The sequence below is a fragment of the Schistocerca piceifrons genome, chromosome 4 (genome assembly GCF_021461385.2).
Source record: "Schistocerca piceifrons isolate TAMUIC-IGC-003096 chromosome 4, iqSchPice1.1, whole genome shotgun sequence".
NCBI classification, from domain to species: domain Eukaryota; kingdom Metazoa; phylum Arthropoda; class Insecta; order Orthoptera; family Acrididae; genus Schistocerca; species Schistocerca piceifrons.
Genome location: NC_060141.1, coordinates 58,423,607 through 58,450,201, shown reverse-complemented (window position 1 = coordinate 58,450,201; position 26,595 = coordinate 58,423,607). Strand labels below are relative to the sequence as shown.

General features: G+C 43.3%; 1 protein-coding gene across 1 annotated transcript in view; it reads left to right on the top strand.

Annotated features, from left to right (window-relative positions):
- The first annotated feature begins 2,342 nt into the window (after positions 1 to 2,342).
- The window catches only part of LOC124795591 (sterile alpha motif domain-containing protein 1-like), a 129,052-nt gene continuing 104,799 nt past the window's right edge, over positions 2,343 to 26,595 (top strand). The window contains exon 1 of the mRNA XM_047259663.1: positions 2,343 to 2,522. Within this exon, the coding sequence (XP_047115619.1) occupies positions 2,343 to 2,522 (180 nt within the window). The remainder of the gene's footprint in view (positions 2,523 to 26,595) is intronic.

Below are 26,595 nucleotides of genomic sequence, written 5' to 3'. Positions count from 1 at the left end.
GGAAATGGACAGAGAGTGGGGCAGGAGGAGATAGGCAGCACGGGAAGCAGGAGGAAATGAACAAAGAGGGGGAGGCAATACATGTAACAAGGGCAATGCTGCGGGTATACAGCTAGTAATGAAATAAAGATCTGATAAAATTAATTTTGCTTTTTGTTTATTTTTTTAGGAAAATAACAATTAAACAGACTGATATATTATTAGTAGGTAGGTATGACACTATTCTATTTCGGATACGATCGGGTGAAAGAGACTTGAATGAACTTGACATTTAACATGTCTCTTTTATAATCTCATAAAAAAGTTCATGCAGAAGTTCGGCACCTCCACAGGGATAAAAACTACAAAAAATTATTTAAAGAAAAATAAATTTTTAATACAATACTTTTTTGAATTGACTAAGAAATAATATTTCCTCGTCCCATTCAGATTCCTAATCCCACACAGATAGTTACAAAAATTTTGTCAAAGTGAATTTTTGATAGCTGTGAAAATACTTGTAAAATTTATAACGAGAAACTTGGGGCGCATGCAGTACATAACTGATGCATGAATAGGTCACCTGCTAACTACTATCACTTCCGCTCTGCTGAAGAATGGGTTTTTGTTCGCCGGCGTAAGGAGGACACTACGATGGTGACGGAAAGGCTGCAGTGACACTGAGCCGTCTCCTAAATGGAATCTTCGTATATCCATAGTTGAAATGGAGGACAGTGGGACGTCGGCTGGAATAAATTAATATTAAAAATAAAGAAACTCCTCCAGCTGTATTTAAGGTGTCGATTTTATTTTGGAAACTAGTTTCTACGTTGTAACAACGTCATCTTCAGGCCCATACACTTGTTGACGTCAACTGCGTGCGGCTGATAATAGAAGTCAGTGGTGAGATACGGTCGTGCACACTAACCACCTTCCACACGGAGCACTAACTTCTATTATCAGCCGCAAGCAGTTGACGTCAACAAGTGTGTGGGCCTGAAGATGACGTTGATACAACGTTGAAACTAGTTGCCAAAATAAAATCGACACCTTAAATACAGCTGGAGGAATTTCTTCATTTTTAATATAAATCCTATATGGAAGGTCTTCTTATCCTACATGAAAGATGTCAGTTTCTGCAGACGGAATATCTCGGAGAAACAGAACGTAACGGTAATTATAAACCGAAAAATAAGATCCGTATCTGAAGCCATGTTCGCGAATCTCTGGAAAGATTAGGAGTCTACAGACTACCGTGTAGTTGCCGACAGGTGTACTTGTATACCACCAAGAGAATGACGGAAAATAAAGAATAGAGGAGCACAAAGGTAATTCTGTGAGAGATGAAACGGATAAATCTGTAAGATTTTATTTGGGAAAACGTAAGTCCTGGTCGCCACGAGTCATTGTGTAGAGGGGCGCCGGAGGTTGTTAAGTACGCTGCTGAGCGGTTAATGGCTTCCGGTTCTGAAAACTGCCCAAGTCTTCTGCAATCGGACGACAACGACGACGACAACAACAGCCAACGATCGAAACTTATTGGTAGTTTAAAACTGTGTGCCGGACCGAGACTCGAAATTGGGACCTTTGCCTTTCGCGGGCAAGTGGTCTACCATCTGAGCTACCCAAGCACAACTTACGCCCCGTCCTCACAGTTTCACTTCTGCCACAACCTCGTCTCCTACCTTCCAAAGGTTCGCAGGAGAGCTTCTGTAAAGTTTGGAAGGTAGGAGACGAGGTACTGGCAGAAGTGAAGCTGTGAGGACGGGGTGTGACTCGTGCTTGGGTAGCTCAGTTGGTAGAGCACTTGCCCGTAAAAGGCAAAGGTCCCGAGTTCGAGTCTCGGTACGGCACACAGTTTTAATCTGCCCCGAAGTTTCATATCAGCGCAAACTCCGCTGCAAAGTGAAAATCTCATTCTGCAGCCAACGATCGAACCGTGTCTGCATTCATTACTCACGTGGCGTTACACTTTCGAACCGCAGTACGTAACAGGGAGTCAGTCGCGAGTCGTTGTGTGGTCTGGAAGCTACGAACTCCCATTCCGCCTGAACATGTCTTCCGCATTCTGAGATGGGCCGTCTAACAGATCCCAGAAGACCACGCCATCGTATCCCGGGGAATTTTAGTACAGCTGTTACGAAACATGTCTCGAAAACCGGAGTAACCAAAAGAAAACGTAGTCCGATAGTCCGATCGCGTCTTTTTGGAGACAGGTGTGGAGGAAGACAGGAGGGAGCCACGTGCGCAGTGGTAGATTCGGCGCCAGAGAGACGGCGGTGCGCCTTGGAATGCGACTTTCCCAATGGAGGTGCGGGGGTGGACGGACGCGTGCGTGGCGCGGCCGGCGAGTCATTACGGCGATGAGGCTCGCCGATAGCGGCCCAGGCGCTCCGACACGCTCCGCCGCCAACCCTCGCCGTGTGGGGACTCGGCCGGCCGCCGCCCCACCAAGATACCATCGTGTGGCCGCGCCGCCACCAAGTGAAAACACTGTGCAGGCGCCGCGCCACCCCTACAAGTGTGAGACGCGTGCTCCACACGTATACGACACACAACTAAACGTACAATACATTACACAATTTGATCGTATATGACTGAAATCACCAACAAAAGCAAACCGAGGATAATGGAATGTAGTCGAATTAAATCGGATGATGCTGAGGGTATTAGATTAGGAAACGAGACGCCAAAAGTAGTAAATGAGTTTTACTATTTGGGGAGCAAAATAACTGATGATGGTCGAAGTAGAGAGGATATAACATGTAGACTGGCAATGGCAAGGAAAGCGTTTCTGAAGAAGAGAAATTTGTTAACATCGAGTATAGATTTAAATGTCAGGAAGTCTTTTCTGAAAGTATTGGTATGGAGTGTAGTCATGTGTGGAAGTGAAACGTGGACGATATATAGTTTGGACAAAAAGAGAATAGAAGCTTTCGAGTTGTGGTGCTACAGAAGGATGCTGAAGATTAGATGGGTAGATCAGATAACTAATGAAGAGGTACTGAATAGAATTGGGAAGAAGAGATATTTGTGGCACAACTTCACTAGAAGAAGGGATCGGTTGGTAGGACATGTTCTGAGGCATCAAGGGATCACCAATTCACTATTGGAGTTCAGTGTGGAGGGTAAAAATCGTCGAGGGAGACCAGGAGATGAATATACTAAACAGATTCAGAAGGATGTAGGTTGCAGTAGGAAAGGGTACAGGGTGCACCCATCTGCAGGTGGTCGCTCATGTCGGCCCCAGTGATGTGTGTCGCTATGGATCGGAGGAAATCCTCTCTGGCTTCCGGCGGCTATTTGATTTGGTGAAGACTGCCAGTCTCGCTAGCGGGATGAAAGCAGAGCTCACCATCTGCAGCATCGTCGACAGGACTGACTGCGGACCTTTGATACAGAGCCGAGTGGAGGGTCTGAATCAGAGGCTGAGACGGTTCTGCGACCGTGTGGGCTGCGGATTCCTCGACTTGCGCCATAGGGTGGTAGTGTTTCGGGTTCCGCTGGATAGGTCAGGAGTCCACTACACGCAACAAGCGGCTACACGGGTAGCGTGGGCTGGGCGGTTTTTTAGGTTAGATGGCCTTGGGAAAGTACAGAAAGGGCAACAGCATCAACGGGTGCGGGGCAAAGTCAGGACATGCGGGGACCAAGCAGCAATCGGTATTGTAATTGTAAACTGTCGAAGCTGCGTTGGTAAAGTACCGGAACTTCAAGCGCTGATAGAAAGCACCGAAGCTGAAATCGTTATAGGTACAGAAAGCTGGCTGATGCCAGAGATAAATTCTGCCGAAATTTTGACAAAGGTACAGACGGTGTTTAGAAAGGATAGATTGCATGCAACTGGTGGTGGAGTGTTCGTCGCTGTTAGTTGTAGTTTATCCTGTAGTGAAGTAGAAGTGGATAGTTCCTGTGAATTATTATGGGTGGAGGTTACACTCAACAACCGAGCTAGGTTAATAGTTGGCTCCTTTTACCGACCTCCCGACTCAGCAGCATTAGTGGCAGAACAACTGAGAGAAAATTTGGAATACATTTCACATAAATTTTCTCAGCATGTTTTAGCCTTAGGTGGAGGTTTCAATTTACCAGATATAGACTGGGACACTCAAATGTTTAGGACGGGTGGTAGGGACAGAGCATCGAGTGACATTATACTGAGTGCACTATCCGAAAATTACCTCGAGGAATTAAACAGAGAACCGACTCGTGGAGATAACATCTTGGACCTACTGATAACAAACAGACCCGAACTTTTCGACTCTGTATGTGCAGAACAGGGAATCAGTGGTCATAAGGCCGTTGCAGCATCCCTGAATATGGAAGTTAATAGGAATGTAAGAAAAGGGAGGAAGGTTTATCTGTTTAACAAGAGTAATAGAAGGCAGATTTCATACTACGTAACAGATCAAAACGAAAATTTCTGTTCCGACACTGACAATGTTGAGTGTTTATGGAAAAAGTTCAAGGCAATCGTAAAATGCGTTTTAGACAGGTACGTGCCGAGTAAAACTATGAGGGACGGGAAAAACCCACCGTGGTACAACAACAAAGTTAGGAAACTACTGCGAAAGCAAAGAGAGCTTCACTCCAAGTTTAAACGCAGCCAAAACCTCTCAGAAAACAGAAGCTAAACGATGTCAAAGTTAGAGTAAGGAGGGCTATGCGTGAAGCGTTCAGTGAATTCGAAAGTAAAATTCTATGTACCGACTTGACAGAAAATCTTAGGAAGTTCTGGTTTTACGTTAAATCAGTACATGGCTCGAAACAGCATATCCAGACACTCCGGGATGATGATGGCATTGAAACAGAGGATGACACGCGTAAAGCTGAAATACTAAACACCTTTTTACAAAGCTGTTTCACAGAGGAAGACCGCACTGCAGTTCCTTCTTTAAATCCTCGCACAAACGAAAAAATGGCTGACATCGAAATAAGTGTCCAAGGAATAGAAAAGCAACTGGAATCACTCAATAGAGGAAAGTCCACTGGACCTTACGGGATACCAATTCGATTCTACACAGACTACGCGAAAGAACTTGCCCCCTTCTAACAGCCGTGTACCGCACGTCTCTAGAGGAACGGAAGGTTCCAAATGATTGGAAAAGAGCACAGGTAGTCCCAGTCTTCAAGAAGGGTCGTCGAGCAGATGCGCAAAACTATAGACCTATATCTCTGACGTCGATCTGTTGTAGAATTTTAGAACATGTTTTTTGCTCACGTATCATGTCGTTTTTGGAAACCCAGAATTTACTCTGTAGGAATCAACATGGATTCCGGAAACAGCGATCGTGTGAGACCCAACTGACTTTATTTGTTCATGAGATCCAGAAAATATTAAATACAGGCTCCCAGGTAGATGCTATTTTTCTTGACTTCTGGAAGGCGTTCGATACAGTTCCGCACTGTCGCCTGATAAAGTAAAAGCCTACGGAATATCAGACCAGCTGTGTGGCTGGATTGAAGAGTTTTTAACAAACAGAACACAGCATGTTGTTATCAATTGAGAGACGTCTACAGACGTTAAAGTAACCTCTGGCGTGCCACAGGGGAGTGTTATGGGACGATTGCTTTTCACAATATATATAAATGACCTAGTAGATAGTGTCGGAAGTTCCATGCGGCTTTTCGCGGATGATGCTGTAGTATACAGAGAAGTTGCAGCATTAGAAAATTGTAGCGAAATGCAGGAAGATCTGCAGCGGATAGGCACTTGGTGCAGGGAGTGGCAACTGACCCTTAACATAGACAAATGTAATGTATTGCGAACACATAGAAAGAAGGATCCTTTATTGTATGATTATATGATAGCGGAGCAAACACTGGTATTATTTCTGTAAAATATCTGGGAGTGTGCGTGCGGAACGATTTGAAGTGGAATGATCATATAAAATTAATTGTTGATAAGGCAGGTGCCAGGTTGAGATTCATTGGGAGAGTCCTTATAAAATGTAGTCCATCAACAAAGGAGGTGGCTTACAAAACACTCGTTCGACCTATACTTGAGTATTGCTCATCAGTGTGGGATCCGTACCAGATCAGTTTGACAGAGGAGATAGAGAAAATCCAAAGAAGAGCGGCGGGTTTCGTCACAGGGTTATTTGGCAACCGTGATAGCGTTACGGAGATGTTTAGCAAACTCAAGTGGCAGACTCTGCAAGAGAGGCGCTCTGCATCGCGGTGTAGCTTGCTGTCCAGGTTTCGAGAGGGTGCTTTTCTGGATGAGGTATCGAATATATTGCTTCCCCCTACTTATACCTCCCGAGGAGATCACGAATGTAAAATCAGAGAGATTAGAGCGCGCACGGAGGCTTTCAGACAGTCGTTCTTCCCGCGCACCATACCATACTGGAACAGGAAAGGGAGGTAATGACAGTGGCACGAAAAGTGCCCTCCGCCACACACCGTTGGGTGGCTTGCGGATGATGTAGATGTAGATGTAGAACTGGGAGATGAAGAAGCTTGCACAGGATAGAGTAGCATGGAGAGCTGCATCAAACCAGTCTCTGGACTGAAGACCACAACAGCATCAATAACAGTGACTGAAATAGTGCAGGTTACATTAAGGGACCCAGGGAGAGGACACGACGAAGCAACAACTTCAGAGTGGGGAAGAAGTACTACAGGTATACCACAGGGGTTGATATTTGCTTCGGTCTTATTCCTGTTACGCGCAGGGTGAGGCAGCTGAAACAGGCCACCCAAAATACAGCGCGTGCCGGCTAGAGGTACACGCATGCAAACCCTTATGACGAAAGAACTCGACATTTTATGTTATTGGGCAAATACACAATCGGCAGAGACACTCTCCGAGAAATAATCCTCACCATCTCATGAACAGCGCTGACTCGCAAGGCGCATGCGCGCCAGTGACAGGCACACCTATCTCACCGTTGGTTCAAATGGCTCTGAGCACTATGGGACTTAACATCTATGGTCATCAGTCCCCTAGAACTTAGAACTACTTAAACCTAGCTAACCTAAGCACATCACACAACACCCAGTCATCACGAGGCAGAGAAAATCCCTGATCCCGCCGGGAATCGAACCCGGGAACCCGGGCGTGGGAAGCGAGAACGCTACCGCACGACCACGTATCTCACCGTGCTGACGAGCTGTGCACTTCCACAGATGCCTCCTGACGTCATTTTATAACAGTATGGTGCCCCCTCCCCCCGCCCCACTATCATGGCGATGTTACCAAATTTCTCCGTGAGACGTTCCTTGAGCGTTGCATCCATCGGAAGGGGGGGGGGGGGGGGAGGCGCCCATTGCCCGGCCCCCTTGGTCTCCCGATCTGACTCAGCAGGATTTCAGTGCATGGCGGTGTATCAGAGCCATTGTTTACAGAATACAGGTTCGCGATCTGGTAGATCTGAGACGTTGAACCTGCGTCGCAGTAGAGGCCATAGCCGGCCGGTGTGGCCGAGCGGTTCGAGGTGCTTCAGTCTGGAACCGCGCGACGGCCACGGTCGCAGGTTCGAATCCTGCCTCGGGCATGGATGTGTGTGATGTCCTTAGGTTACTTAAGTTTAAGTAGTTCTAAGTTCTAGGGGACTGATGACCTCAGAAGTTAAGTCCCATGGTGCTCAGAGCCATTTGAACCATTTGAAGTAGAGGCCATAACACCTGTCATCCTTATGGAAATGTCTGATGACCTCAGAAGTTAAGTCCCATGGTGCTCAGAGCCATTTGAACCATTTGAAGTAGAGGCCATAACACCTGTCATCCTTATGGAAATGTGGCTAAAGGTGGGGCACCGTTTCGATATCTGTGAACTGTACCACGATGCATAAAAATGTTTGAGTTCCTGTGTACAATGTTGGACAAGTAATGTTATAAAACTTAATAGGTACTGCAATATAGATTTATGTTAACAGAATCTTCCGTCGGTTCTTGGTAGAACAACATTATAATAAATGAAAAGCACCAGTCTGCTTTAGTTCTACAATATTACTTTTATTGTTAAGCGGTTTTCGGCTTACAAGGCCATCTTACTGAGTATTATTACTAATTTATTACAAGGCCATCTTCAGACATTTACTGAGTATTATCAGCGGTTTATTTTGGTGATAATACTCAGTAAATGTCTGAAGATGGCCCTGTAAGCCGAAAACCGGTTAAAAATAAAAATAATATTGTAGAACTAAAGCAAACTGGTGCTTTTCATTTATTACAACCGTGTTTCTATATTGCTTGTCCTGACACGCTGTACATCCGTAACAAGTAAATATATCGAGGTACGCTACATTATAGTTGGCGGCGATGTGACAAATTTTCTGACTTATGCAAGTAATTTGTAATAGCTGTCGAATAACGGCACAATTTTTTATAGAGGTTTCGTTTACTGTATTGTTTTTTCTCAATTAGTAGTTCGACGATGTCATGTAGGACGACTGCGTGAAAATAGCAAATGACAGACCACGTGATTCTTGTCTTTAGATTATCATGTCGCTTAGAGGAATGTAGTTCGACGCACATCATCATAATCATGAGGAGTCGGCAGTTGGCAGAATTCTTCGATCAGGTGACGTAAAGGAAATCCTCATTAGTCTCAGCGCGATGTAAGGTTGGCCGCAAATAATCTTCATGGATTTCAGCATGGAAGACGACATCGTTTGAAAAAATGATTCACATGGCTCTGAGCACTATGGGACTTAACATTTGAGGTCATCAGACCCCTAGAACTTAGAACTACTTAAACCTAACTAACCTAAGGACAGCACACCATCCATGCCCGAGGCAAGATTACACCATCCATGCCCGAGGCAAGATTTGAACCTGCGACCGGACTGAAGCGCCTAGAAACGCTCGGCCACAACGGCCGGCGACGTCGTTCGATGACGCAGGACTCGCCTCATAGGTGAATTATTTCAACAGCAGTCCGCAGCTTGTGGTCGTGCGGTAGCATTCTCGCTTCCCGCGCCCGGCTTCCCGGGTTCGATTCCCGGCGGGGTCAGGGATTTTCTCTGCCTCGTGATGACTGGGTGTTGTGTGATGTCCTTAGGTTAGTTAGGTTTAAGTAGTTCTAAGTTCTAGGGGACTGATGACCATAGATGTTAAGTCCCATAGTGCTCAGAGCCATTTGAACGATTTCAACAGCGAACGATCGGAACATGCAGTGTCCAGATCAGTCCCTCTACCTGAATCTCATGAGGCACATTTCAGACAATTTCAGGAAGCGTGTCGTTGCTCGCTACTCTTCTTCCAGCTCAGAAAGAGCAGCTAGTAGCTAAAACATAAACCATCTTTGAAAACTACTGTTTAATATTGCGTTGTACACATTGCCTGAATGTATGTCGTCACGTTAGACATGCATCTATTTTGTGAAGTCGTTACTTTTGTGACTTTCGATTGATTTACGGGAATCGCCGTACTGGATTTTGTGAGTCACGGACAACGAATTCCCTACAATGTTCCAGAATCAAATTTTACCTGCTTCGATTTCTATATTTTTTACGCTGAAACTCGGTTAACTGTCGTAGTGTGACATGTCCATGTTCGAACTCGCTTCACTACACTTGGGAGAGTCCAGCTGAATAAAACGATTAAGCTTTGACTTGGTATACACGATGGTAGCACCACTTGAATATCTCCACCTTGCTATCGCGCGACGTGTCATATTGCGGTGCGGCGCGGCGCTTTGCGCGTGGGTGGTCCTTACAGACGCATAATCTCTGCAGGATCTGATTTAAGTATTGCCAGTGTTACGGGTTGCATAACGAACCGGCAACGGACACACTGCGCGTAAAGCCTGCCTGTTGTAAATCAGGCGGCGCTCTATTGTCGAGGATGAATGCCTCCCCTCGGCAGAAATACGAGCTTTGGTCACGGCACCGCGGTCCGGCCAGCTCACTCTCCCAGGAGTGGCTCCTTCGCACAACTGGAAATGTTTCAGCTGCCCCGTTCTTTTCCTGCAGTGACGGCGAAACTTCTACCATATCGCGTGACTTTCAGTGTTTCCCGTGGGGTCTCCCGTGTTAATTTTTAACAGCTTCTTGCTGTTATAATGACGTAAATCCAAATTTAAATCAGATTTTATGGAATTAGCCACCATTAGCATTAGGTGAGAACGTAGCTGAGCTGTCAGCTATTTATGCATCATTGCTTCAAAAAATAGGTATCATGCGTTCGTTGTTTTACTAATCTACACTCCTGGACATTAAAAATGCAACACCAGGAAGGATTGCGAGTGCCGAAATTACATTTACTGTGCTTATACAGTGTAGAAGGCAGGACACATGATTAAAAGTGTAGATGGTGTGGTGACGCATAGGGTGTGAAGTTTAGTATACAGAACAATATTTGTAACCAAGTTGGGCGTCGAATCGGACTGAGCTTGTGTGGCAGGGAGGAGTACGTCATTTCATCCTGTTTCATTTCTATGATAGAGCCCATTAGTCACAGTGGCTGACAAGTGGCGACATGCCAGTCTCCAGGCCACACATGAGAAGAAGTTCTGAATGGTTGAGGAACATGAAGGACGTGCTGGACGCGAAAACAACGGAGCACCCACTGTACTGAAGTAGGTCAGAAATCTTGCGTCATCTTGTTCAAAGATAACGTCGCGGGGATCTTGGAGATTGGGTAAACCAACGGCCTATTTCATGAGAGAAATGTAACGCCTGATGACCGAATTGCCAGGTGTGCGAAAGAGAGGTTATTTTGTTCTTATCTCCTTATGGAAATGTAGCTCATCCAGGAAGGGAGTGGTTTATAAGGCGCTTGTTCGACCGATTCTTGAGTATTGTTCATCTATCTGGGATCCGTACCAGATTGGACTGATAGAAGAGATAGAGAAGATGAAACTAAGAGGGGCGCGTTTCGTCAGGGGATAGTTTAGCCGGCGCGAGTCACAAGGATCACAACAAACTCCATTGGCAGACGTTACAAGAGAGCGTTGTCATCGCGGAGAGCTTTACTATTGAAATTTCATAGAGCACTTTTCGGAAGACTCGGAAATCTTTCTCCCACGTAACTCGCGTAATGGCCTCGAAGAGAAAATTCGAGATTAGGCGCTACTTGATTGAGAAATAGCGGCACCGGTCACGAAAACTGACAAATACCGGGAGAGAAGTGTGCTGACCACATGCCCCTTTGTATCCACAGCCGGTGACGCCTAAGGGTTGGATTATCGTCTCAGTTATGTGACTGGATTTGTGATTTCCTGTCAGAGAGGTCACAGTTCGTAGTAACTGACGGAACCTCATCGAGTAAAACAGAAGTGATTTCTGGAGTTCCCCAAGGTTGTGTTAGAGGCGCTTTGCTGTTCCTTATCTATATAAACGATTTGGGAGACAATCCGAGCAGCCGTCTTCGGTTGTTTGCAGATCACGCTGTCGTTTATCGACTAATAAAGACATCAGAAGATCAAAACAAACTGAAAAACGATTTAGAAAAGATATCTGAATGGTGCGAGAAGTGGCAGTTGACCCTAAATAACGAAAAGTGTGAGGTCATCCACATGAGTGCTAAAAGGAATTCGTTAAACTTCGGATACACGATAAATCAGCCTAATCTAAAAGCCGTAAATTTAACTAAATACCTAGATATTACAAATACGAACAACGTAAATTGGAAGGAACACATAGAAAAAGTTGTGGGGAAGACTAATCAAAGACTGCGTTTTATTGGCAGGACACTTAGAAAATGTAACTGTCCTATAGACCTACTAAGATGATTTCCTACACTACACTTGTCCGTCCTCTGTTAGAATACTGCTGCCCGGTGTGGGATCCTTACCAGATAGGACTGACGGAGTACATCGAAAAAGTTCAGAGAAAGGCAGCACATTTTGTATTATCGTGAAATATGGGAGAGAGTGTCACAGAAATGATACAGTATTTGGTCTTGACATCACTAAAAAAAAAAAAAAAAAAGGCGTTTTTCGTTGCGACGGAATCTTCTCACGAAATTCCAATCACCAACTTTCTCCTCCGAATGCGAAAATATTTAGTTGACACCGACCTACATAGGGAGGAACGATCACCACGATAAAATAAGGGAAATCAGACCTCGTACGGAAAGATATAGGTGTTCTTTCTTTCCGCGCGCTATACGAGATAGGAATAATAGAGAATTGTGAAGGTGATTCGATGAACCCTCTGCCAGGCACTTGGATGTGATTTGCACAGTATCCATGTAGATGTAGGATGATACGGCGGCCGGTCGGTACCATTCGGCCTTCAGTGCCTGTTCGGACAGTGTTTATTTTGTGTATGGAGGGATCCCTTCCAACGCGAGCATAGGTATATAGCGGAACGATAAACCGAAGCAAGCATGGTATCTTGAAAACTCATCCTTTAGTCTGTGTTTACATAAAAACAGCATGGGATTGTAGGTCCGCCTTGATGCAAAACACTTTTGTTTAACTTTCTCCCCGAAATTAGTTCCCGAGACAATATCGCTATCATCAATGCGATTTCTTTTATTCTAAAACAAGCAAAACTAGGATCGGTACGGACATTACAAAACGTTATTACGTGTGTGCTGTTTGGTTCCAGATACTTTACTGCGTGGATAGTTTTCTAATAAATTTATACTTTTAAGTCACTACTTGGTTTCTATGTTTGTTGCCGTTTTGTCGTCACATTTCTGTGTGTTCTGTCGTTTACTGGCATATAGCATATCGTCTGCAACTGTGTGGGCGGCTGATATTAACAAATATGAAAAAGTGAACTTACATATTCGTCAGTGTGATACTATTCGGAATTTCCATAGTGTTTTGGGTACATTTCTGGTGCGCACTAGGTTGTTAGGCAATCTGTCATGTTCAAGTGGTTCAAATGGCTCTGAGCACTATGAGACTTAACATCTGAGGTCATCAGTCTCCTAGAACTTAGAACTACTTAAACCTAACCAACCTGAGGACATCACACACATCCATGCCCGAGGCAGGATTCGAACCTGCGACCGTAGCGGTCGCGCGGTTCCAGACTGAAGCGCCTAGAACCGCTTGGCCACACCAGCCGGCCTTTCTTTTGCATTCTGTTGGTGTTTTGATTAGGTAACAATAAGTTACCTAAGTATTTTTTTCTTTTCATGTATTCACGTTAGTAGGTTGGCTTGCAGTTACTTTTAAACACAGAAAAAACCAACTTTTTCACCTTGGCGGTAATTCAGAACATTACGCCATCTTCCTGTTCACGTGTGTTGCGACACTGTATCGCATATTGCGACAAGGTTTTGGAAATTGTAGCAGGTGTTCTGACGACTTCTGTTCCTCATTTGTGTGTCTGTGTATATAATCACTCGCCCATCACACACAGACAAACAAATGAGGAACAGAAGTCGTCAGAATACCTGCTACAATTTCCGAGTGTGTGTGTGTGTGTGTGTGTGTGTGTGTGTGTGTGTGTGTGTTCGTGTGCTCCTGTTCTGTGTCCTGTGTCAGTTCTCCTTATGCTGTAAAGAGTGTGATGTTGCAGAATGTTGCGGTTTCATTTATTACGTTTTTCCTCTTGATTGTATCCTTCTGTGTGTAATGATTTTCTTCTATTCTTAGTTTTCAGTGTAAGGTGTTGCTGTGTTTCAGGCTTCGTAGATACGTTTAGATGTTTGTGGGGCGATGGTTTTTATTTATTAAGTGTTCCACGAAAGTGGAATGTGTGCTGTGACTCTTCAGAGCCCTTATGTACTCTGTTGTTCCCAAGTTTCTGCTTTTTTGTCGTATGTATTGTGATTAAGAGGAGTTGCATGTGAGTTGGTGTATTCCTGGATTTCTTAATTGTCTCAGGTCGTAATCATTTTCAACATGAATTTGCTTGATTAAAAGAAGTGTGTGTGTGTGTAATTTTCAGGTTTTAAAGGTGTTCTGTCTATGCTGTCGAGGACGTGTTTGAACTGGCGTACTTACGAGTTGTGGATAACTGTGCTTGTGGTTGTAGGTTTTCCCTTGATGGAAAAGTTATGTCGGTTATTGTCGTCTCTTGTAATAGTAAGGTCCAGGAAATTTTAGTTTCTTGTTTTCTTCTACTTATTGACACACACACACACACACACACACACACACACACACACAGACGCGCGCGCGGGCCTGAGATCTCTCTTTCATCACACAAAATGGTTCAAATGGCTCTGAGCATTATGGGACTCAACTTCTGAGGTCATCATTCCCCTAGAACGTAGAACTACTTAAACCTAACTAACATAATGACGTCACACACATCCATGCCCGAGGCAGGATTCGAACCTGCGACCGTAGCCGTCTCGCGGTTCCAGACTGTAGCGCCTAGAACCGCACGGCCACTCCGGCCGGCTCCATCACACAAGAGACGTAAATAAGCAGTTGAAGCCGCCAGAACACTCGATTCAGTTTCCACAATCTTCTCCCAGTACGCGATACGTCCTCGCGACTCACCCGAACATCGAGATGTCGCAGTGTTTTGAAATGCGGCCAAAATGAAAAAGTTATATTTTTCTGCGCTTTGAAGCAACTGCGAGTCGACTAACGAACGTGAGTACAAGACAGATTAGGTAACAACTTAATGCACACCAAACTGTACCTAAAACACTATTGCAATTTGCAACAGTATAACATTGAAAAAAAGCGCTGGAGAAAGGGCACAGAAAATAAGCCTAAAAAAGGACATCGCACGTAGATACCATGTTGTGACATTAAGTAAAAATGTATTTTTAAATGCGAACATTTTACATTATGCTTCACCGTGACTTATTGACATTAAATGGAACAACAACAGTAGACTTGTTGTTTCATTTAATAAAAATTTATTATAAAACTATTCCCACAATACAGTATGTGGAACCAAAAAGTAACATGTGATAACGATCTGTGATGTTTGTAACGACGCTAATTTTGCGTGTTTTAGAATAAAGAAAATCTCACTGGTGATGGCGATATTGTAGCTGGAACTAGTTTGGGGAAGAAAATTTAAAAATAGTGTTTAGCATCAGTGTGGACCGACAGTCCCTTATTGACTAACCGAAATCTCGGCAGGCCACAATCATGACGCTGACGAACTCCCACGCGCGCTGGGAGACGTTTCTCATTCTGACGCGAGACATAACTTGATAGTTTCACGAACAACCAATGTATGAAGTGCGATTTCTGAACAAATAACGCGCTGTGTATCTTCCGTTATTTGCAGAATGGTAATGGCGCTAATCAGTAGTTCTGCATTCCTACCTACTCTCTGCGGTTATGCTGGTACCCGTTTGCAAATTCAGTTCATTCATTACTGGCGCTAGTGCCGTGACTGTTAGTCGCATGAATATTTTGGTGAAGAATTAGTCCTCCTGCTACTTTAATACATTATTTATTGCTTATCCAAGCATGAAGTCCGCTTCGTTCCAATTTGAGGTTTGTTGCATGCTGCTTTCACGTGGCCGCAGTTTTCGCGGCCAGTAGTGTATTACGTGTAGTTTAAAGAATGAAATTTTCACTCTACAGCGGAGTGTGCGCTGATATGAAACTTCCTGGCAGATTAAAAGTGTGTGCGGACCGAGACTCGAACTCGGGACCTTTGCCTTTCGCGGGCAAGTGCTCTACCAACTGAGCTACCGAAGCACGACTCACGGCCCGTCCTCAGAGCTTTAATTCCCCCAGTACCTCGTCTCCTACCTTCCAAACTTGACAGAAGCTCTCCTGCGAACCTCTCATTCTGGAAACATCCCCCAGGCTGTGGCTAAGCCATGTCTCGGCAATACCCTTTCTTTCAGGAGTGCTAGTTCTGCAGGTTCGCAGACGAGCTTCTGTAAAGTTTGGAAGGTAGGAGACGAGGTACTGGCGGAATTAAAGCTCGAAGGACGGAGCATGAGTCGTGCTTGGGTAGCTCAGTTGGTAGAGCACTTGCCCGCGAAAGGCAAAGGTCCCGAGTTCGAGTCACGTGTAGTTTTGTTTTCCAGATGACTGCCGTCGACGTCGTGGACAACGCAGCGCCAGACAACGAGAAGTGTTCGCAAAAGGCCGGGGTACTGCTCACTCTTTCTAGTGTGGATATGGAGCCTAGCAGGAGTAGGCAGTATCACGGGGCTTTTGCGAGAAGCTTCCGCCGTCGACCCGGACTCCGGCAAACGGCTGCTGCCTCTGGCCACAGCTCGAAGCCGACGCCTTTTCTCCGGGCTCCATTTGTTTATATTGCTTTCACCGTCTGTTTCCGTTCCTTGACAGCCGTCTATGAAACGCTGACAGGTGCAATAAGCCGCCTACTGCTTCACAGTAAATGAGTTGCCGAGAGAAGTTTTCCAGCTGCCCCTTTTCATCCTTTACTTGCTTCTGCCCTGATTACTCTGTGGTGAACCTTGTGCGTATACAGTGTTTTACTAGAAATTCACAGTTCTGTCCTTTTTTTAAGTAAAATACTCCGTTCAGCGAAATTAAAGGATCACCTTTTTGAAACCCTGTAACTGTCTCTCTTTCCGACGCATTAGTTTGACCCGCGCGGGATTAGACGAGCGGTCCAAGGCGCTGCAGTCATGCAGTGTGCGGCTGGTCCCGACGGAGGTTCGAGTCCTCCCTCGGGCATGGGTGTGTGTGTTTGTTCTTAAGATAACTTAGGTTAAGTAGTGTGTAAGCTTGGGGACTGATGATCTTAGCAGTTAAGTTCCATGAGATTTCACACACGTTTGAACATAAGTTTCAAATTTGCCTTAAAGGTGGCCGAGTGAAATATTTCAGACACACTGTCGCTCGGCTTCAGTCCGGAACCGCACGACTGCTGCGGTCGCAGGTTCGAATCCTGCCTCGGGCATGGCTGTGTGTGATGTCCTTAGGTTAGTTAGGTTTAAGTAGTTCTAAGTTGTAGGGGACTGATGTCCTCAGATGTTAAGTCCCTTAGTGCTCAGAGCCATTTGAACCATTTTGAACTGCCGCTCGGAATCGAGGCGAAAACACCTCAGCGGTTGGCATAAAGGACGTCAATGAAACCAGCCTTTAGATTTCGCGGTCGAAAACGACAGTTCACAGTGCCTTGACCAACAGGACGACGTTCTTGACAACGTTGAACAGACCTGCCAACCCTTGGACGTTTCAACACTACTCTAAAGACATTGTGGGGCCGCAAGAGTATAGTGCGAGCGCAATTTTTTCTCTGGGACAACTACAAACCGTTCGAAACCATTAGAGGAAATCTGAACGTAATCCGAAGTAACAAATGGGTTTTATGCTGTTTTAGCTTTCTGGTTCGCGCCCTCCCGTGGCGTGATCGCGGGAGTGTGCGAGAGGGGGTGGGGTTCTACATTAATATATGCGTGAGTAAATGGAAAAGACTCCCTCTAAGACACCAGTTCGGCAACACATCTACATCTACATGTGCATTTGTACTCTGCAAACCACCGTGAGGTTCTTGTCAGAGGGTACTTCCCATGGAACTAGTTATTAGGGCCGGCCGATGTGGCCGAGCGGTTCTAGGCGCTTCAGTCCGGAACCACGCTGCTGCTACGGTCGCAGGTTCGAATCCTGCCTCGGGCATGGATGTATGTGATGTCCTTAGGTTAGTTAGGTTTAAGTAGTTCTAAGTTCTAGGGGACTGATGACCTCAGATGTTAAGTCTCATAGTGCTTAGAGCCATTTGAACCATTTAGTTATTAGGCTTTCTTCCCGTTTCGTTCACGTAGGGAGCACTATAAGAATAATTGTTTGAATGCCTCTGTGCGTGCCGTAGTTATTCTGATCTTGTCATCACAATCCTTATATGAGAGATATGTAGGGGACTGCAGTATATTCGTACAGTCATAATTTAAAGCTGGTCTTGAAACTTTATTAATAGTCTTTCTCGGGATAATTTATGTCTATCTTCAACAGTCTTCTAGTTCAGTTCCTTCAATATCTTCTGTTACACTCTCTCACGGATTAAACAAACTTGTGACCATTGGTGTTGCCCTTCACTGTGTACGTTAAATGTCGCTTGTTAGTCCTAAGCAGTATGGGTCCCACACTCTTGAACAATATTCTAGAACCGGCCACACGAATGATTTTTAAGCAATTCCCTTTGTAGACTGATTGCACTTCCCCACTTTTTTAGCACCTGCTTTACCCACGGCTGAACCTACATGATCATCCCATTCCATGTCCCTGCGAAGTGTTACGCCCAGGTATTTGTATGAGTTGGCCACTCCAGCAGTGACTCATTGGTATTATACTCATAGGATACAGCGTTTTTTCGTTTTGAGAAGTGCAAAATTTTACATTTCCGAACATGTAAAGCAATCTGCCAATCTTTGCACCACTATGAAATCTTATCAAGATTTGACTGAATACTTATGCAGCTTCTTTCAGATAGTACTTTATTACAGATAACTGCATCATCTGCAGAAAGCCTGATTTTACTATTTATGTTGCGTGCAAGATCATTAATATACAACATGAACAGCAATGGTCCCGAAACACTTCCCTGGGGTACTCTCGACGTTAGTTATACATCTGAAGATGTCTCTCCATGTTGCGTCCTCCGTGCGGAAAAGTCCTCAATCCAGTCACAAATTTCACTTGATATCCTGTGTATGATCGTACTTTTGACAGTAAGTGTAGATGTGGTAGCGAGTCAAATGCTTTTCGGATATCAAGACCTACTGTATGTACCTAATTGCTTGATCCAAAGCTTTCAGTATGCCATGTGAGAAAGGTGCGAGTTTGCTTTCACATGATTGATGCTTTCGAAATCCATACTGGATGGCACTGAGGAGTTCATTCTGTTTAAGATACCTCATTATGTTTGAGCTGAGAATATGTTCTAAGATTGTACAACAGATCGATGTCAAGGATACTGGACAGCAGTTTTGTGGATCACTTCCACTGCTCTTCCTATAGAAGGGTGTGACCTGTGCTTTTTACCAAGAACTGGGCACGGTTTTTCGTTCGAGAGATCAGCGATAGCTTATAGTTAGAAGATGGGCTAACTCAGCCGCAAATTCAGTACAAAATCTGACAGGGATTGCAATCGGGGCCTGGAGGTTTGTTCAATTTTAACGATATCAGCTGATTTTCCTTTGTAAAGGAACATTTGAAAAGAGGAGTTAAGCATTTCAGCTTTTGCTTTGCTACCTTCAGTTTCAGTGTCTCATTCGCTAGGGACTGGACACCAACTAACAGCCCTTACACACGATCACAGTTTCTTTGGTTTCGGGACTGATGACCTCAGATGTTAAGACCCATAGTGCTTAGAGCCATTTGAACCATCTTTGGTTTCCGTGAATGATCATTTGCCAATATTCTGCTAGAGTAGCCACTGAAGACACATCACGCACTACTCTCTTGACAACTAAACGCGTTTCATTCAGCATCTCTCTCTCTCTATAGCCGTACGCTTTATTTTACCCCTATTATGCAGTAATCTCTGTTTCTTTAGAGTGACTGTATACCATTGACGCTCCCTCCCATTATAGGCTGTTCTGCAGAGTACATATCTCTCCAGTGCGTGGTCAACTGTTCTTTTAAACTTGATCCAGAGTTCCTCTACATGTTGCTGAGCTGTTCTGAAAGTTTCAAGTTCCTCATAGAGATATCACGCTAGTGATTTTTTATCTAGTTTACTGAAGATATATATATCTTTCTGATTATTTTACTTACTCTTTGTACTTCGGTAATCATTGTTGTGTCAGCCGCTTCATGGTCACTGATAACAGTTTCGATGTGGACATCCTCAAAGAGGTAAGGTCCATTCGTTGCCATTAAACCAATATATTTCCATCGTGAATTGGCTTTCTAACTGTCTGTTCTAGGTAGTTTTCAGAAAAGGGATTTAGTAATGTCTTACAGAATGTCTCTGCACTCCCACCAATTGTTATTGTTGTTGTTGTTGTTGTGGTGGTGGTCTTCAGTCCAAAAACTGGTTTGATGCAGTTCTCCATGCTACTCTATCCTGTACAAGCCTCTTCTTCTTCGAGTAACTAATGCAAACTACATCGTTCTGAATCTGCTTAGTGTATTCATCTCTTGGCCTGCCTCTACGATTTTTACCCTTCACGTTTCCCTCCAATACTAAATTGGTAATCCCTTGATGCTTCAGAAAGTGTCCTACCAATCGATCCCTATTTATAGTCAAGTTGTGCCACAAATTCCTCTTCTCCCCAGTTCTATTCAGTACTTCCTCATTAGTTACGTGATCTGCCCATCTAATCTTCAGCATTCTTCTGTAGCACCAGATTCGAGAGCTTCTATTCTTCTCTTGTCTAAACTACTTATCATCCATATTTCAGTTCTATACATGCCTACACTCCACACAAATACTTTCAGAAAAGACTTCCTGATACTTTATTCTATACTGGATATTAACAAATTTCTTTTCTTCATAAACGTTTTCCTTGCCATCGCCCGTCTACATTTTATATCCTCCCTACTTCGACCATTATCAGCTACTTTGGTGCCCAAACAGCAAAACTCATCTACTACCTTAAGTGTCTCATTTTCTAATCCAATACCCCCAATATCACCTGATTTAATTCGACTACATTCCATTACCCTTGTTTTGCTTTTTTATGTTTAAAGAATGTCTTTGCACACCCACTGGCACCAGAACAAATTTTGAGAATTAATTGTTGGATTATTAAAGTCTCACCAATGATTACAGTATGACTGAGGAATTTACGCACAAGTGAACTGAGATTTTCTCTCAAGTTTTCGGTTAGGGTCTGGGTCGGGAAATGAGTCTGGTGGGCAATAGAAGGATCTAGTTATCATATTATACCCACCCTTGATACTGAGTCTTGTCCAGACAATAACACATGCAGCTTCTATTTCTATCTCGGTGCCACACACACACTTTCGTTGAGCATCTTAAAAATGTACCTGTCGGAAATTTCAACACCAATTCAGTATAACGGCGGGTCTAGCGCCTGAAGGTAGGCAAACCACACCCAACAGGTTGCATACGCCTCAGGCATTAGATCAGCAGCGAGGCTGAATCTATGTGGAAGTTTCTGAAACGTATATTTTTAACGTATCCAACAAAGCTGCATGGGAGGCACCGAGGCTGTTGCCGAACTTGGCATGTTAGGGGGACTCTTTACCATTTTATTCACACATATTTTAAATCCTGCGGTTAGTTGGGTTCAAGAAGTTCTAAATTATAGGGGACTGATGACCTCAGATGTTAAGTCCCATAATGCTCAGAGCCATTTGAACCATTTGGAACAGAGAACTCATCTGTTGCTTCGGGTCACGTTCAGATTTCGTCTAATGGTTTTGAACGGCCCCCAATGGTGCCTCCCCGTATACCAGAGCAAACATTGCTGTCGCGCTACACCTCAAAAGGGTCAGAGCACGTTGAATGCCTTCAGAGTTGGGTTGAAACGTCCAAAGGTTTTCAGCAGTATCAAACGTTATCAAGAATGTCGTCCTGTTGCCCAAGGCACTGCAAACTTTCGTTTTCTCCATCGTGAAATGTGTGGAAACAACACCTCAAGGAAAATGGTGGTTTTATCGACTCCCTTTATGCCTCTTCCTGAGGCGTTTTCGTGTCAGTTCTGAGAGGCAGTATGTCCGGAATGTTTTCCTTGGCCACCCATGGACAAATCACGTGATTTCAAGGCCGGGTGTTGCTGTTCTGTCCATCCCAGAGGTGTCAAAAGAAGAAGTGAAATGTGAGTAAGAGGGGATGTCACAACCCTCCCATCGTGTGGCACGTTCACTATGGCATTGGGAAGAGTATTGTCGTCAAATGTGGTATCAATTTGACATAATTAACTCACGTTACACCTCTCATGAACGTCTCAGCTGTGGCCTTTTTTCGCATTTGTCGACACCTTGGTGTTGGAAGCGTCGCTGAGATGGAGGGTGACGCATCCATTACAGAGGAAGGTTGTACGTACCTTTGAGGTAAATTTAAAAATTTATGCGCCGGAATGACACAATTAAGTGGTTTTGAAAAACTGATCTTTTAACTGTGTGGAGCAGTTAGTTCGTTCTCATATGCACCACAGTGCACTATTGTTTATTTATTTCTAATTGTCTCCGTACAGTGGTTTTGCGGTCCACCTGTAATGTGCAGTTTTCTTCATATGTACTAATTTTAGTGAAACATGACTGCCCTTAAGTGCTTTTTTATTTCTATTGTTTCCTATGCTGGAAGTAATGTATACGAAAATCACTGTTTTCTTAGAGGATAACACGGTAACAATAACGGAATGAGCAGTATTTGAGTATAAGCTATGTGAAGAATAGTGTGAAGAGATAACTACATACTATATTGTGTTAAATACAGATTTATATCAGCAGGTACCTGTATCCAAACTCCTTATTCATATTTACGTAGGGTCAAGCGGAAGGGGCAAGTAGCGTACAACAAACCAAGCAAATAATCCTAATAGAAGTAACTGGCACAAATCATTGACAAAAAGCGTATCGCTCGTGGTTGCAAGTTCCGTGGCCTTCCACATGCACCGACGTGAACCCGTAGGATTTTTTTGTGTGTGTGAAGATATTGATACTGTCGATGAACTACAGCAACCCATTGTGGATTGTTGTTAATGCATTTGAAACACGCCTGGCATTTCTGAATGTGCACAGGCATCCAAGCAGAGACGTACTGAATACTGTCTTCACATGAACGATGCCGATGCGACACACTTGTTCTGATGTTTTTGTCCTCAAGAGCGCATCTGCAGTTTGGACTCTCGGGGACTGTTATATGGTGTTCATGTACTCAGTCCTAATACATCGGACCTGTACGTACTGGGATTAGTTGCTTGTTACATTGTCCTCTGTTCGCCCGTATGTGTGTTTTTTTTTTACATTTAATAGTCAGACACCTTGTATAATGTAGTGTAGCGTTATTTCTATTTAATAGAGATTTTACATTCGCTTGTAGTTCACACTTTTGAATTCTGTCTCTGTACCAACGGGTAGTTCATTGATGTATATAACTTCTGGTAGTGTTTGTCGTGGTGGTATGCAGGAACAGCAAGTGGTCGGAATATATCATTTACAACACCTATCACTTGCACAGTAAAAGATAGTTAACGATCTATTTAGGATGTCAAGCATCCATTCTCATGTTTCCTACATCACGAAGCCTAAGTTCACTGACATGCGAGCTCTTTGTTACGGAGTTCTTACGAAGATTTTTCGTGGGTTTTACAAAGCGTTTGTAGTGTAAAACTGTATAGGTATATAAAATTATTTATTTATGCATCTATTTCATGTGGCCAGATTACATTCAACCAGGCGTCCTAGTTGTTGTTGTTGTTGTTGTTGTTGTTGTTGTTGTTGTGGTCTTCAGTCCTGAGACTGGTTTGATGCAGCTTTCCATGCTACTCTATCCTGTGCAAGTTTCTTCATCTCCCAGTACTTACTGAAACCTACATCCTTCTGAATCTGGGAAGTGTATTCATCTCTTGGTCTCCCTCTACAATTTTTACCTTCCACGCTGCCCTCCAATGCTAAATTTGTGATCCCTTGATGCCTCAGAACATGTCTACCAACCGGTCCCTTCTTCTAGTCAAGTTAAACTCCTCTTCTCCCCAATCCTATTCAATACCTCCTCATTAGTTATGTGATCTACCCATCTAATCTTGAGCATTCTTCTGTAGCACCACATTTCGAAAGCTTCTATTCTCTTTTTGTCCGAACTATTTATCGTCCATGTTTCACTTCCATACATGGCTACACTCCATAAAAACACTTTCAGAAACGACTTCCTGACACTTAAATCTATACTCGATGTTAACAAATTTCTCTTCTTCAGAAACGGTTTCCTTGCCATTGCCAGTCTACATTTTATATCCTCTCTACTTCGACCATCATCAGTTATTTTGCTCCCCAAATAGCAAAACTCCTTTACTACTTCAAGTGTCTCATTTCTTAATCTAATTCCCTCAGCATCACCCGGCTTAATTCGACTACATTCCATTATCCTCGTTTTGCTTTTGTTGATGTTCGTCCTTAGTAAGTCGATATTACAACACGCATATTACATGAGTGGTGCGTAATTACAATAATAGTAATATAATAATAATATCTGGAATTTAAGAAATTTCAGTCGTCTTAACATCGTGCCAGACAATTTCCTCATTACTTTCTTGTGGAGTCCGTGTAAAAGCAGCTAAGAGAAATGTGTGGCAACAGTACAGAAGGAATGGCATGTGGAGGAGAAGTAAGAGCAAGGGCGAGAAATAATACGGTAAGATTAGCAAATGAGATGGAAGGAAGAAAATAGAAATAAATAAATACGAGAAAAGAATGGATAGTTCTGACAGTGTGACGAGATAGTGATTCACTGTTCTGCTCAAGGAAAACAGCTGGGATTTGTGGAGAGGAGAGCTACGCCAATGAAAACAGATGGTAGAATGTGAGGTTACAATAACCTATAAGACATTAAAGAGGATTTATTTAATGGCTAATTAGCAGTAAACTGCTGAGTTCTTTTCTTATGTCGGATTCAGCACCCACAGATATTCCGTACTGTTCATAAAGGTGGAGAGAGTCCCTTTGATAAGACACTTTACTATACCTGTTTATACAAGCGCGGCATCAATGATTGTCCGGAGATACCACAATCGCGCATTACTCGCCTTCCTCCTAGCGAATTCCTTTCGTGACATTCTTTTTAAGTTCGTGTTTGCGTGCTGAATCTGAAAGGCTACCAGTTTTTTTTTTTTACTCTAGTGGGTTCAAAAGATTGAAAAAAACCTCACTTTGCATTCTGCTTGTGCATTGAGAGCTGGCAGGGGTGGCCGAGCGGTTCTAGCCGCTACAGTCCGGAACCGCGTGACCGCTACGGTCGCAGGTTCGAATCCCGCCTTGGGCATGGATGTGTGTGATGTCCTTAGGTTAGTTAGGTTTAAGTAGTTCTAAGTTCTAGGGGACTGATGACCTCAGAAGTTAAGTCCCATAGTGCTCAGAGCCATTTGAACCTTTTATTTGATTTGTTCATTGAGTAGTGAGTCAGGTTTTCTTATATTGGCAGCAAATATTTCCAACTCCACAAGCACACCAAGTACTTTACCTTTTCATACTCGATATGGAACTTTAAAACTACAGTATTATGTATACTTCGACTGATGGTATCTAGGCTTTCAGCGTTAGTATCCTTCGTGTGTATCGTACCACAATATACTCGTAAGAAACCTTGTAACAAACCATGGCTTACTAAGGGTATAAAAATATCTTGTAACCGGAAAAGGGAACTGTATCTGACAGCAAGAAAGAGTAGTGACCCAGAAACTATCAAAAATTATAAAAACTACTGTGTTATATTAAGAAAAGTTATTAAAAAATCCAGGAGTATGTGTATCATGTCTGAAATCAGCAACTCTGATAATAAAATTAAAACAATTTGGAATATTATTAAAAGAGAAACAGGTCAACCAAGAGCAGAGGAAGACAGTATTACCATCAAATTGAATGAAAGCTTTACGAACAAATAGTGAGAAGTTGAAAATATTTTTAATAATCATTTTCTAAATGTTGTGGATATAGTAGGATCCAGGTGTTCATTAGAAGATGCTAGGCTGTTAATGGAAGAGGCCATACCTATGCAATTTGATACAATTGAAATCTCACCCACTTCTCCCTCTGAAATTAGGAAAATAATAAACTTGCTTAAAAGCAAAAACTCACATGGAATTGATGGCATTTCCAGCAAAATATTAAAAGCTTGTTCTCAACAGATAAGTAAGATTCTCAGCCACCTGTGTAATAGCTCTCTGGAACAGGGCATTTTCCCTGATAGACTGAAATATGCTATTGTTATACCTTTGCATAAAAAGGGGGATAGATCTGATGTCAACAATTACCGTCCAATCTCCCTTCTAACAGCTTTATCCAAAATTTTTGAGAAAGTAATGTATTCAAGAGTAGCTTCACATATCTGTAAAAATGAAGTACTAACAAAATGTCAGTTTGGTTTCCAGAAAGGTTTTTCAACAGAAAATGCCATATATGCTTTCACCAGTCAAATTTTGAATGATCTGAATAACCGAACAACACCCATTTGGATTTTTTGTGATCTCTCAAAGGCTTTTGATTGTGTAAATCATGAAATTCTGCTACACAAGCTCAAGTATTGTGGCATGAGTGGGACAGTGCACAAATGGTTTAATTCGTACCTAACTGGAAGAGTGCAGAAAGTTGAAATAAGTAGTTCTCGTAACATGCAAAGATCAGCACATTCCTCAAACTGGGGAACTATCAAGAATGGGGTTCCACAAGGGTCAGTCTTGGGTCCTTTGTTGTTCTTATTATATATTAATGACTTGCCATTCTATATTCACGAAGAGGCAAAGTTAGTTCTCTTTGCTGATGATACAAGTATAGTAATCACACCTGAGAAACAAGAATTAACTGATGAAATTGTCAATACTGTCTTTCAGAAAATTACTAAGTGGTTCCTTGTAAACGGACTCTCACTGAATTTTGATAAGACACAGTACATACAGTTCCGTACAGCGAATGGTATGACACCATTAATAAATATAGACCTTAATCAGAAGCATATAGCTAAGGTAGAATATTCCAGATTTTTAGGTATGTCTATTGATGAGAGATTAAATTGGAAGAAACACATTGATGATCTGCTGAAACGTTTGAGTTCAGCTACTTATGCAATAAGGGTCATTGCAAATTTTGGTGATAAACATCTTAGTAAATTAGCTTACTACGCCTATTTTCACTCATTGCTTTCATATGGCATCATATTTTGGGGTAATTCATCACTGAGGAAT